At 71.2% G+C, this 13,011-nt stretch overlaps 4 protein-coding genes across 4 annotated transcripts in view; 3 read left to right on the forward strand and 1 right to left on the reverse strand.

Moving 5' to 3' along the window:
* Positions 1-2,232: 2,232 nt before the first annotated feature.
* On the reverse strand, positions 2,233-3,336 carry AURANDRAFT_12951 (hypothetical protein; the record flags this gene model as incomplete). The annotated part of the gene is made up of 2 exons (XM_009035820.1): positions 2,233-2,427; positions 2,695-3,336. Coding segments are annotated over 2 exons (837 nt in total), but the record flags the coding sequence as incomplete, so codon positions are not given.
* Positions 3,337-3,874: 538 nt separating this feature from the next.
* On the forward strand, positions 3,875-4,981 carry AURANDRAFT_2324 (hypothetical protein; the record flags this gene model as incomplete). Its single annotated transcript, XM_009035280.1, has 1 exon — positions 3,875-4,981. A coding segment is annotated over one exon (1,107 nt), but the record flags the coding sequence as incomplete, so codon positions are not given.
* A 1,011-nt stretch (positions 4,982-5,992) lies between these two features.
* Positions 5,993-9,729, forward strand: AURANDRAFT_70810 (hypothetical protein; the record flags this gene model as incomplete). Its single annotated transcript, XM_009035383.1, has 4 exons — positions 5,993-7,066; positions 7,235-8,374; positions 8,612-9,121; positions 9,288-9,729. The coding sequence occupies 4 exons, from the start codon at positions 6,027-6,029 to the stop codon at positions 9,727-9,729; spliced, it is 3,132 nt and encodes a 1,043-aa protein (XP_009033631.1).
* A 2,356-nt stretch (positions 9,730-12,085) lies between these two features.
* Positions 12,086-13,011, forward strand: part of AURANDRAFT_61582 (hypothetical protein) — a gene marked incomplete at both ends in the record, with an annotated part of 3,332 nt that continues 2,406 nt past the window's right edge. Inside the window, 2 exons of the mRNA XM_009035384.1 lie at positions 12,086-12,189; positions 12,457-12,766. Coding sequence (XP_009033632.1) covers positions 12,086-12,189; positions 12,457-12,766 — 414 coding nt within the window. The remainder of the gene's footprint in view (positions 12,190-12,456; positions 12,767-13,011) is intronic.

A 13,011-nucleotide genomic window follows, 5' to 3' on the forward strand; every position in this document is an offset into this window, starting at 1 on the left:
GGCGCCTTGGGCGCGCCGTAGTAGCCGTAGCCGAAGCCGTCGCGCGCGGCCGCCGGCTCGTAGCCCGGGCTCGAGATCGCCGTCGGGAAGAGGAAGCTGCACCGCGACAGGATCTCCTCGCCGTCGATCCAGGCGCTGAGCTCGTCGCGGCCGAAGAGGGACAGGCGCGTGCGCCCGCGGCCCTCGACGTAGAAGTGGTGCCACTCGCCGTAGCAGAACGCGGTGCGCCGCAGGGGCACGGCCGTCTTCTGGGACACGCGGCCCTGGCTCAGGCCGTGGGGGCTGTGGGCCGCCTCGACGACGAAGCTCACGTCGTCGACGTCGTCGCCCTCGCGCGACAGCGACACGACGACGCCGAGGTCCTCGCGCGTCGCCTGGGCCGCGGCGGGGCGCTTCAAAGCGGGCGTTCCGCGCGAGCTTCCACGGAAAAAGCGTCCACGCTTCGGGAGGGACGATCGCTCGTCCAAAAGTCAAGCCGAAACGAGCGGAAAACGACCGAGATCGGAGCCTTTGGAAATGCCGCGCCCTCGTCCCGCCCCGGTCGTCGCGAGCCGCGCGAGCTCCACGCGCGCGCCCTTGGCCGGCGGCGACGCCACGCGCGCCCACAGACTCAGGCCGTACTCCTTGTTCGGCGGCTGGAGGGGCCAGGGCAGCGTCGGCACCTCCACCGCGCCGCCGGGACGCACGTCGAAGTACGCGCCGCGGCACGGGCCTGGGCGGGAAAAGAGAGATGCAACGTCGCTTCAACGTGAGTGTTCCGCGCGCGCGCGTTCCGGAAAAAGCATCCATGCTTCGAGAGCGCTCCGAGAGATGATCACCCGTCCAAAGATCAGCCGAAACGAGTGGAAAACGGCCGAGAGAGGAGCCTTTGAAGTTGGGAATGTCGCGCTCTTTTCCGGCCCCGGCACCGGGCCGCGGCGCCGCCGCCGCGCGACGCAGCCCGCGAACGCGCGCCGCGCCGCGCGGATGGCCTCCCGCGCCGCCGGGAGCCGCGGGCCCGGCGCCGGCGTCGCCAGCTCGAGCAGGCGCCGCAGCTCGCGCGGCGTGCAGCCCGCGGTCGCCATGAGCGCGCCCGCGACGCGGAGCAGGCCGCTGCCCAAACTCCAGCCGTCCGCGTCGTCGTCGGCGTCGCGGGACCGCGCCGCCGCGGCCACGAGGTGCTCCACGGGCGACTGGCCGCCGAGCGCGGACCGCGCCGTGCACCGGAAGCGCACGGCGAGGAACGGCGCGCCGCTGAGGCGCCGCGCCGCCGCGCCGAGCGCCGCGCGCTGCGACGCCTTCGGGAGAGCCTGGACGCCCGGCGGCGCCGCGAAGAGCAGCTCCACGAGCGCCCGCTCCCACGCCTCCCACGGCGAGCTCATGGTTTTTTGTATATAGACAGGGGCTGCGAGCCTGTCATCACCATCGTCCGTCGACTGAGAGGTCGTACGACTGCAACATTGCACCGCAACACCGGCCCATCGCGCTCGGCTGCGATTTCAAGCAATGGGCGCCCGGATCTGCGCGGCGGCCCTGCTGCTGCTCGCGCCGCTCCATGCCTTCCGGTCCGTCGCCGCGCCGCGCCTGGCGCCGCTCCGCACGGCGCTCTCCGCGGCGCCGCGCCTGGCGCCGCTCCGCGCGGCGCTCTTCGCCGCGGCCGACGCGCCGACCCTGAACCAGCAGATCAACGAGCTGGGCCTGTCGCTCAAGGCCAAGGGCGTCCAGCAGCGGGACAAGTTCGTCGCGGCGGGTGCGCTCCCGGCCAAGGCGAAGCACCTCGTCGGCGCGGGCCTCCTCTTCGGCGTCTTCGTCTGCTACCGCGTCTACCGCGGCTTCTTCGTCCTGCTGCCCGCGGTCTTCGACGAAGTCCGAAACAAAGTAAAAACGGAGATGCTGAAGAAGTACGGCGCCGACGCGGACCTGGACCCGAAGACGGGCGCGCTGCGACGAAAGACGGCCGCGCTCGTCAACGCGGCGTCGTGCTTCTTCACGGTCATCCTCCTCGCGCGCACGCTCTGCGACAGCCTCGCGCTCGGCCTGTCGCGGCTCGGCTCGGGCACGCTCAAGCGCGAGGCCAAGGAGGAGGAGCTCGACCTGCCGCCGCTGCCGTCGGACATCCCGGACGTCGCGCTGCCGGACACGGACGAGCTCCCGCCCGCGTCCTGCTGCGACTAGGGCGCGTCGTAGAAACGGGCGCTAGTGCGAGCACGGCGGCGGCGGCGGCGCGCCGTCGGCCGCGGCGACGAGCTCGTGGAACGCGGCGTAGTCGATGCGGCACCGGCCCCGGTCGTCCCTCGACACGCAGGGCCGGAAGTCGCAGTCCCAGACGACGTCCCGCCGGTCCTCGCCGTCGCGCGCGCGGTAGCAGTAGGAGTGGGTCGCCTGGACCGTGTTCGACGTGATGGGGTCGACGCCCTCGACGACGACGACGATCTCGTGGCCGCTCGCCTCCATGAACGCGTCGACGGCGGCCGCGTCCGGTTTCGTCGCGCGCGCGGGCGCGGCGGCGGCCGGGTGCGACGTCGCGACGTGGCGCGCGAGGCAGCCGGCGTCCTCGTAGGTCTCGCCGCACACGTCGCAGCGGAACGCGGAGCGGCCGCCGGCGTCGGCGTCCGACGCGCGCTGCAGCGGCCGGGGGAACGCGTACGTCGCCATCGGGTCGTCGCCTCCGGCTTCGCCGCCGGCGTCCGACGTCCCGCCCCCGCGCGCCTCGACGCGCGGCGCCGGCGGCACGAGCGGCGACCACGCGTCGAGGCGGTGGACGACGACGGACGGCAGCGCGAGGAAGAGCCAGCCGCCGAGCTCGTCGTCGGGCTTGTCGAGGCGCATGGCGCACTGCTGGAAGGGCGCCGCGCGGCCGCGCGCGTCCGTCTCGTCGCGCACCGCGTAGCAGCGCACGTGGCCCTCGATCAATTGGTGGCTCCGCATCTCGACGACCTGGAACATGAAGTAGAGCTCGCCGCCGACGCGGCGGATGACCGCGCGGTCCGAGAAGAGGATCGTCGACGACCGGCCGACGCCGGAGGACAGCGACGTGTAGACGAGGCCCAGGCTCACGCAGTCCAGCAGGATGCCGATCAGCGACTGCGCGAAGATGAGGAACGACGACGCGCCGCAGTCGGCGAAGAACTGGTCGCGCGTGCCGTAGCCGATGGTCATCATCGTCTCCACGGAGAAGAGGAACGCCGCGTTGAAGTTCTCGATGCCGACGTCGCAGGCGTCGGACGCGGCCCACCAGAGCAGGCCGAACAGAACGGACACGGCGACGTAGGCGAGGAGCAGGAAGAAGAGGATGTACCAGACGTTCGAGTCGGCGATCGTGTGGTAGAGGTCCCGGTAGTAGAGGCCCCGCTCCCGGTGCGCGCGCTCGATGTGGAGGCGGCCGCTGCTCTGCCCGAAGGCCACGGAGCGCCCGAGCAGGCGGCCGCCGCCGCCGCCGCGGCCCGGCGGGCGGCAGCCGTAGCCGGCGATGGTGGGCCGCCGCCGCCGCGCGACATGCGCGCCGCGGCGGCCGCGGCCGCGGCGCGGCGCGCGCGAATCGCAGCGCTCCTCGACGACGAGCGCCTCGCCCTCCTCGATGGACACGAGCGGCTCCGAGAGGCTGCAAGGGGCAGCCATAAGCCTGTCTTCGGACGGCACCGTGCGGCGAACGTGAAGTCTGCGCTCGGCGATGGCGGCTCCTGCTTCTTCTTCGGACGCCGGCCCGAGCCCCTGCTGCAAGGAGGAGACGCAGGCCGACGCCGCGCCGCCCTGCTGCAAGAGCAAGACGCCGGCCGACGCCGCGCCGCCGGACGGCGCGCCGGCCGGAGGCTGCGGCGCGCCGGCGTGCTGCAAGGAGGAGCCCGCGCCGAAGCCCCGCGCGGCCCGCGCGCGGCGGGCGCGCGGCCGGCGCACGATCCCGCCGGAGATCGCCGAGAACCCGCTCCTGCTCGCGGCGATCGCCAGGTCGCTGCCCGCGAACTACGGCTTCGAGGTCCCGAAGACGATCTGGCGCGCGACGGAGGCCAAGGCGACGTGCATCGCGCTGCAGCTCCCCGAGGGCCTGCTCCTCTACGCGAACGCGCTCGCGGACATCGTCAAGGAGTTCTGCAAGGCGCGCGTCGTCGTCCTCGCGGACGTGACCTACGGCGCGTGTTGCGTCGACGACCTGACGGCGAAGGCTTTGGGGGCCGACTTCCTCGTGCACTACGGCCACTCGTGCCTCGTGCCCATGACGGTCACGGGCCCGCTCAAGTCGCTCTATGTGTTCGTCGAGATCGGCTTCGACGTGGACCACCTCGTGGGCTGCGTCGAGGCCCAGTTCGGGACGCGGGCGATCACCGCGGGCGAGGCGGGCGAGTCGCGCGCGGCGGCGGCGAGGCTCGCGCTCGCGGGGACGATCCAGTTCGCGAGCGGCGTCGAGCGCGCGCGCGGCGCCCTCGAGAGCCGCGGGCTCTCGTCCCTGGTGCCGCAGCAGATGCCCCTGAGCGCGGGCGAGGTTCTGGGCTGCACGTCGCCCAAATTGACGGCGCGCGTCGACGCGATCGTCTTCGTCGCCGACGGCCGCTTCCACCTCGAGTCGATCATGATCCACAACCCCGACGTCCCCGCCTTCCGCTACGACCCCTACGGCAAGGTGCTGACGCGCGAGCGCTACGACGTGCCGCGCATGCGGCGGCTCCGGGAAGCCGCGGTCCGCGACGCGCGGGCCGCGACGCGCGTGGGCCTCGTGCTCGGCGCCCTGGGCCGCCAGGGGTCGCCGGACGTGCTCCGCCGCGTCAAGGCGCTGCTCGTCGCGCGGGGAATTTCTCATTTCTGCCTCGTGCTGTCGGAGATCACCGCGGACAAGCTCGCGATCTTCGACGCGCACGTCGACGCCTGGGTCCAGGTCGCGTGCCCGCGCCTGAGCATCGACTGGGGCCACGCCTTCTCGCGGCCGCTCCTCTCGTCCTACGAGGCCCACGTCGCCTTCGGCGCCGAGGCCTGGGTCGACGGCCACTACCCGATGGACTACTACGCGAAGAACGACAAGCCCTGGACGAACTACTTCCCCTCGTCGAAGAGCCTCGCGGGCGCCGTGAGCTAAAATCACGCCGGTTGTCTTCTCTCGAGTCTACATTGGCGGGTGTGGGGCGTGGAAGGCGTCGGGCGCGAGGGGCGCGAGGCGCGTGTCGCGGTTCGGAGCGCGCGGGTCCCCCCAAAACGCCCGAGGTGGGCGGAACGCCTCAGACTGCTCAATTGAGAAGGAGATGGTGGATGAGCCCAGAAGCAGCCTGAGCGCTACTACAGCCGATTGCAGAGCTACGCAAAAAACGGCCTCCGAGAGGGACGCCTCCGCGAGAATCAGCAGGAGCGGCGGGACAGCAGGAATGAAATCGTTTAGGTCGAGGCTGAACAGGAAATCGAGGCGAAGCCCGAAGCCCTCGAGCTGCTCCTCTGTTTCTGGCTCAGCTTCGGGCTCCTGCGCCAGCTTCTCGAGCTCTCGCGGGTCACACGAGATAGAGTAAGGGCTCCAGTCGATTTCGACTCCGTACTGCACATCGTCCTGGCCGTCAACGATTTCAGTCGCCAACCATTCGTCGAGGTCGTCCCATAAATTGCCCACCCACTGTGCGCGTTCTCCGATGGCAAACTCCGTCTCCTCGCGACAGCGCTCGCAGCTCCAGACCGACGGGATGCCGTGAGGGCGCACCCAGCCATCCCAGACACAGCAAAACAGACACCGTTCACCCGGTTCGAGGTCCTCGTCTTCGATTTGATCCGCCAGCGCGGGCGCGGGCGGTGCGGGCGCCGGCTGGGAGTTCGCGACGGCGCTGGCGTAGGCGCCCTTGGGGACCCCGGACGAGAAGATCGCCGCGCCGCCAACGAACGCGACGAGGAGCTTCTGGAGGGCCATTTCGCGCTGGGGGGCGGCGCGGGCGACGCGCGAGACGAGGGTACAGCAGCAGCTCGACTCGAGCCAGGACAGCTCAATAAAACGGCGTTGCACGAAACGCCGACTTCGCCAAAAGCTCTCGATTGCCACAAGGGTGGGAGCTCCCCGTACGCTCCGCGGCGCGCGCTGGTGCATGCCCGATTCCCTCCTCGCGACGCTGTCCGAGGCCCGCGCCCTGCGCCAACTCCACAAAACTATAAAAACACACCCGACCCCGACCGCCGCAACCATCGCGTGGCGCGTGCTCTGGCGGAGCGCCGTCGTCCTCGGCGTCCTCGGGTCCTTCGCCGCCTGCCAGCGGCGCCGGGGGTCGCGCGGCAACCGGTTCTACCGGAACGGCGAGCCGCGGCCCGGCAGCTCCGAGGCGGGCCTCCGCCGCGGCGGCTCGCCGCAGCCGCACCGCGTCGCCGCGCCCATGGCCGACCACGAGGCCCGGCGCGACTACGCGGGGCGGCGCAGCGACGACGGCCGCTTCGCCGCGACGGCGAGCGTCGCGGGCGGCAGCGAGTCCGTCGTGATCCGGCGCGACGACGGGTCGCGCCTCAGCTTCGGCGACTGGGCGCGGCTCCTGGCGGCGGACCCGGACTTCGCTCGCTTCTTCAACTCGCTCCTCGCCGCGTCGCCCTACGACGCGTTCTACTGGGAGTGCCCGCCGACGTCCGCGACGACGCTCGACGCCGTCCCCTACGAGCACAAGACCGTGCGGAGCCGGGGCTTCGCGCCCGCGTCGCCCTCGGACTTTTCGGAGCACCTCCGCGAGCCGTGCGCCGCGGGCGCCGGCGTCGCCGCGTTCCCGAACCTCGGCCGCGACGCCATGCTCGTCGCGCCCTGCGACGCCGGCGCCGCGCCGCCGGAGGACGGCGCGCCCCCCCACCGCAAGCACCCGACGCTCCGCGAGAAGCGCGAGGCCCGAAAGGACCGGGACGAGGCCGCGGCGGCGCGCGACGCGGCGCCGCTCGAGGCCTACGGCCACGTCGCCAACTTCGCGCGCCTCGCGCCCGACGGCCAGCGCGTCGCCTTCTGGGCCAAGGTCGGCGCCGTCTACGAGGCCCTCGTCAAGCAGGGCCGGCCCGTCTGGCTCAGCACCGAGGGGTCCGGCGTGCCCTGGCTCCACGTCCGCATGGACTCCCGGCCCAAGTACTACCACACGCGCGAGTTCAAGGACTGGAAGCCGTGGAGCGAACCGACGCCGCTCTAAGTTCGCACGGTAGCCACCGGTCGTGGAAGGCGGCGAGGGCGCCCGAAGTGGCGCCAGGGCGTCGTGTGCGACCTCGAGCGAGGCCTCGAGGCCTCGTGAGAACCTCTCGCAGGGCGACGCCGAGAAAGTGGTGAATCGTGGAGAGAGCACCGAGCTTCACCAATCATCAACATGTCCAAGTCGCCTCCGCAACACGGCGTCGCGATCCTCTACGCCATCGCCATCGCCGCGATCGCCCTCGACGCCTTGACCTTCTTCGTCACCTTCCCCGTCGGCGCCGCCCTGCGAGTCGTCGTCCACTCCCTCGTCGCCCTCCTGCGACACGTCGCGCTGCCCCTCGCGGTCGTCGGCTCGGCCGCCTGGCGCTTCCGCGACCCCATCCTCGCGCGCGGTGTCGCCTGGCTCGAGGCGAACAAGGGCGTCCGCGTCGCGGCGCCGACCGTCGACGCCAACGTGGACGCGCGACGGCGGACCGGGAGCGTCCGCGTCGCGGGCGTCGCGGTCGCGCTGCCGGAGTCGGAGACGCCCGTCGTCGCGCTCGACGAATTCCGGCTCTCGTACGCCGAGGCGTCCGGCGCAAAAGCGGTGCTCGAGGGGCTGACGATCACGTTCGTCGCGTACGATGCGCGGTTCAAGGACACGAACGTGTCGCGGCTCCTCGGCAAGCTCGGCGGCGGCGCCGGCGCGCCGCCGAAGAAGAAGCGGGCGACGAAGACATCGTCGTCGCCGAAGTTCTCGGCGCGCGTCGTCGGCGGCGTCGTGCACGTCCTCGCCGCGGGCCCGCTCGGCGTCCGGCCGCTGATCCCGCCGATCGCGCTCGACGACGAGACCGTCGACAGCGACGTCCTCGCCTCGAAGTTCAAGTTCGCCGCGTGGCTCAACGCGCTCGTGCTCCGGACGCTCTCGGGCTCGAGCCTCGACGCCGTCGCCGGCGCCTTCTCGGCCGTCGGCGGCGGCGTCGTCAAGGGCGTCGACGTCGTCTTCTCGGGCGTCGACGCCGTCGCGGACCGCGTGCCCGGCGGCTTCGCCGTGAAGCGGGGCACGGGCGCCGCGTCCGCCCTCGTCGGCGGCACCGTCGGCGGCGCGACGAAGGTCGTCGGCGGCGTCGGCGGCGGCCTCAAGTCCATCTTCCGCGGCCTCACCTCGGGCTCGGCCAAGGGCGCGGCGGCGGGGCTCAAGGACGCGGGCAAGTCCGTCGCGGGCGGCGTCGCCGACGGCGGCAGGGCCGCCGGCGCCGGCGCGAGCGGCGCGCGCGACTCGCTCGTCGGCTCCTCCTCGCGGCGGTAGGTCGCGACCGTCGGCGCGCCTAAGCGTGTGGAACCGCTCTCTCTCCTCCTCCCCGGGGGAGCCCTGCTACGGCGTCAATAACTAAGCATCCCCCGCTCTCTCCTCCCAGCGTAGTCGCGGCTCCCGCGGCTCTGTGACGGACGTGTGTGCTCGCGCACTCATCGCAACCGCAAGCTCTGTGGAGTTACGTCGCCGCCTCCGAAACCGAGTGTGATCGCGCGGTTCCGACCCAGAATCAGACCCCTCGGCGGCGCCCCGGCGCGCCCCCCCCGGCACGACCCGCCGATGGCCGCCGCCGCGGCGACGGAGAATCGGGCGCAGCGCTTCGACCAGCTCGACTTCATCAAGTCGCTCATCGAGGACGGCGAGGCGAACCGCTTCGACACGATCCGCGCCGCCGTCGAGGACGTCGTCGGCGGCTACTACCGCGGCGTCATCCCCATGGCCGGCGTCTTCGCGGAGGGCCGCGCGCTGCCCGTCAAGTCGTCGCGGACGCCCGTGAAGACGCTCTCGCAAAAGCTCCTCCCGGGCTGGTACGTGCTCTACGGCGCGCACCCGGACGGCTCCCGGAGCCTCGACAGCGACGACGAGGCCGACGTGGGGGGACTCGCCGCGTGCAAGTGGCGCACGGCGTCCGGCAACCAGTGCGGCGACCGCTACTTCTTCGGCGTCACGAAAAAGCGCGACGACGCGCGGAAATCTTCAACCCGACTTCAATGTGCAGTGCGCCGGACGCTTCGACCGTGCTTCGAGCACTCGACGAGAGCCATCGGTTCGTCCCAAAATCAGCCGAATCGACTTCGATGCGACCGAGCGAGAGAGTTCCGAAGTTTGGCGGGGACCCCCCGAACCACGAGCTCGAGCGTTCCGAAGTTTGGCGGAGATCCCGACTGTTTGATGTCCGCGCAGGTACTACGACGCGGACGAGACGCACCTCTTCAGCGGCCGCTACCGCGTCCGCGGCACGATCTTCAGCCGCATCGAGGACGACGCGCAGCAGGCCTGGGTCGCCGGCCGGCCCATGGTGTCGATCTGCGTCGTGAGCCGCCGCGAGATCCGCATGGCCGCGACGAAGGAGGCGAAGAAGCGCGGCGTCCCGGACGCGTCCGAGGACCCCCTCGGCTACCTCGCGGCGTCCGCGCGCGACGAGGCCGCGCGCGCCGCGGCGCCGGCGCCCGCCGCGCCGCCGCCCTCGGCCGCCGCCGCCGCCTACGCGCCCGAGGCCTACGCGCCGCCGCCGCCGCCGGGCGGCGGCGGCGGCGGCGGCGCGCCCGGCTTCGCCGACGGCCCGCCCCCGGCCCCCGGCGGCGGCGCGCCCTTCTTCAGCGAGGGCCAGGGCGGCGACCTCTGACCCCGGCTCCCCGGCGCGCGCGCCGCCGACGGGCGCCGTCCGGGACGCCGGACGACATCAACGCGGCCGCGCCACCAAGGCGCGCGCCGAAATTCGAAAGAATGAAGAGGACGGACGTTGCCCTCACTGATACCTAAATGAAATTGTAACGCAGTTCGGCTCTGAATCCGCTCGAGCTCGAGCATCTCTGCCCGTCGGTCGGCTCCGCGAGGTTGAAACGAGAGACAGCTCCGGGTGTCGCGCGACACACGCGATGGTATTTAGGACACCCTACTCCCCGAGTTCGCCGTCGTCGTCGTCGTCGTCGTCGTCGTCGTCGTCCGCCGCGGCGCCGTGCGCCGGGTATCGGCGCTGCCAGTCGGCGAAGTCGAACTTCGCGTCGCGCAGCGCCTTGTTCTCGGCGTCGGTTTTCTTCCGATGATGCAAGACGCACAGCACCTGGATGGTCCGCGCGCCGCCGCGCCAGCGCTTTGCGTCTTCCCAACGGACACGGCCCCACGCGTCCTTGTGTTCGAGCCCCCGACGGGAAAGTATCGAGTCGTCCTCGAAGATGCCCGTCAGATTCTGCTCCATCTCCTCCACCTCCAAATCGCCGTCGTCGTCGTCGCAGACGTAGCAGTGCTTCTCGAAGAGCTTCGTGCCGCAGACCGCGCCGTCTTCGTCCTTCCACTCGCAGCCGCAGCGCGCCGCGAAACGCGCCTTCAAGATTTTCACGGCCTGCTTGTCGCTCAACGAGCCGTCCGTATTCACGAGACACTTCGACCGCACGAGGCGGCATCTGACGTCGCCGCCGCTCTTGGACCGGAAGGCTTCGACCTCGTCGTCTTGCGCATCGTTGAGTCGGGGAAAAGCCCATACCTGCTCGCCTTGCGCGTCGGTCTCGTATTCGCTTGGCCAGTCCCATTTCATCAGATGGAGTTTCCCTATAAGCTGTGACATTTGCCCTGGATTTTGTTTCATTGTCAATCTGGCGATGTCGTAGAGTGCCTTGTTGTACGACGCCATGTCGTCGTGCAGGAGGTCGTCTGGCGGAACGGGCGGACGCGTCGATGGAAGAGCTGGAGGAGCTCTAGGAGCTCGAGGAGCTCGAGCTCGAGGAGCTCGAGGATCTGGAGGAGCTGGAGCAGGAGCTGGAGGGGCTGGAGGAGCGTTCCACTGCTTGACGCCGGTGTCGCTGTTGAGGTAGAACGGGATGCCGTCCCGGTCTAGGTGCGCGCTCCAGCCCTCCGGCAGGCGCTCGGAGAGGATGCGGAGCTTCTCCTGGGCGAGGTAGCCCTGCGGCTCGACCGAGTCCACCCTCGCCCGAGCCATGGCCTTCCGGCGGAGCTTGCTGTGTGGGCTCAGTGGCGGCGGCGAGATCGACGCGAGAGCGGGCGGCGATTGGGAGGCAGGCGGCGACGCTGCGGCGGTCTCCGCGGCCGCGGCGGCAGGCGACGGCGCGGCGGCAGGCGGCGACGCTGCGACGGTCTCCGCGGGCGCGGCGGCATGCGACGGCGCGGCGGCAGGCGGCGACGCTGCGGCGGTCTCCGCGGCCGCGGCGGCAGGCGACGGCGCGGCGGCAGGCGGCGACGCTGCGGCGGTCTCCGCGGCCGCGGCGGCAGGCGACGGCGCGGCGGCAGGCGACGGCGCTGCGGCGGCCTCCGCGGGCGCGGCGGCCGGCGGGACGGGGGCGACGCCGCGGCGGAGGAAGTCCAAGCGGAGAGGGCGGCTCGTCGGGAGGTCGATCTCGTAGGAGGTGTCGTTGTACGGGAGCGCGCCGACGTCCTCCCCGCCGACCCGAACCAGGCGCGCGCCTATCAGATCCTCGGGCTCGAGGCGTTGCTGCGCGAGCGCTGCGGCGCACTCGCCGCCGTCGACCACGCCCACGACGGAGACGTCGCCCGTGAAAGCCGGGTGAGGCGTGAGCGCGAGGCCCGGGGGACCCGCAGCGTAAAGCCAGAGCTCTAGCTCTTGTTCCATCGTTACTGGCAGCCCATTCAACAAAAAGACCTTGAGATTCATATCCAGATAAATCCAAAGCCCGAGTAACAGCTCGTCGACCTCGAACGCCGGCAGTGCTCATACGATGGTGGATGCGGCTCCCCGGTGCGCATGCGGGGCTAATTACCGGTCTAATTGTCGACTACCGCGCGAGCGGCTTGGTGGGGCACGCACGTGGGTCCCGCGGTGCGGCGCAGCGTTCTGCAACTACCACTGCGCGTCGATGCACACGAAAAGGTGCGTGAGGTGCGTGGACACAATTCAAAACAAAGAGATTCGCGTCCTGCTGAACGCGTGGCAAGGTGACTCGGCCCTTGGCCAAGTACGACAGCACAACAAGGCCGTCGTCGCCGCGGCGCGGCGGCAGGTCGGGAGCATGGGCGCGCCGGTCGCGATGCACGAGTACATCATGACCGCGCCGGACGACTGGCCGCTCGACTACAGCGACGAATTCTGCGACGTCGTGGTCTTGGACCCTACGTACTCGGGCGAGAGGCAGGTCAGATGCTCGACGACGGGCGCGTGCCTTCGCAGGGACGGGCGCATGTCCGAGCGAAACCTCGTCATGCACCTGAAAAACATCTCGTGGAAGAAAGGGTGCAACTACCGGGGATGCAAGCGGAAGCTCGGCGCCGTCGTCAAAGAAGGGCCGGGCCGCGCCGCGACGAAGATGGTGCGAGGAATGGCGGAGTGGGAAGCGGACCTGGCTGGAAACCGCTTTCACAAAGACGCGGATGGAAACGTTAGGTGGTCGAACCTGAACAGAAACGCGCATTTGGGCGACAAGTACCCGTCCAGCGTCGTCTGCGGGTTTCACGCCAGGCTCAAGACACAGCGGTCCGGAGACACAGCGGTCCGCTTCGCGGACGACGTCAACCGGCGCGTGCTCCCGGAGGACGCTTCGCAGGTCGACCGGGCCCACGCCGACGCCGTCACGGAGCAGGCGCGCGAGGCGAAGCGCGGCCCCATCATCAGAGAGCTCGCGGCGCGCGGCCTCAAGGACCTGTCCGCCGCGGAGCTGCGCGAGCACCTCAAGACGCTCGGCGCCGAGCCCTCGGTTGCGCTCGGGGCTCCGCCCTCGGAAGACGAGCTCAAGCAGGGGCTCGCCGCCGCCCTCGAGCTCTAGGTCTAAAGCGTGCTCTCGTACGGGGGGCGTGGGCGCGCGCTCGAGGAGCCGCGCGAAGTGGGGCGTGCACGCGTAGGCGCCCTCGGCGGCGCCGCCGGCGCCGGCGGGGAGCGCGACGCGGCCCGCGCGCAGCGCCCCGCCGGCGGCGGCGACCTCCGGCGCGCCGCCGAGGGCCC

Source organism: Aureococcus anophagefferens (assembly GCF_000186865.1).
Source record: "Aureococcus anophagefferens unplaced genomic scaffold AURANscaffold_3, whole genome shotgun sequence".
Taxonomy (NCBI): domain Eukaryota; class Pelagophyceae; order Pelagomonadales; family Pelagomonadaceae; genus Aureococcus; species Aureococcus anophagefferens.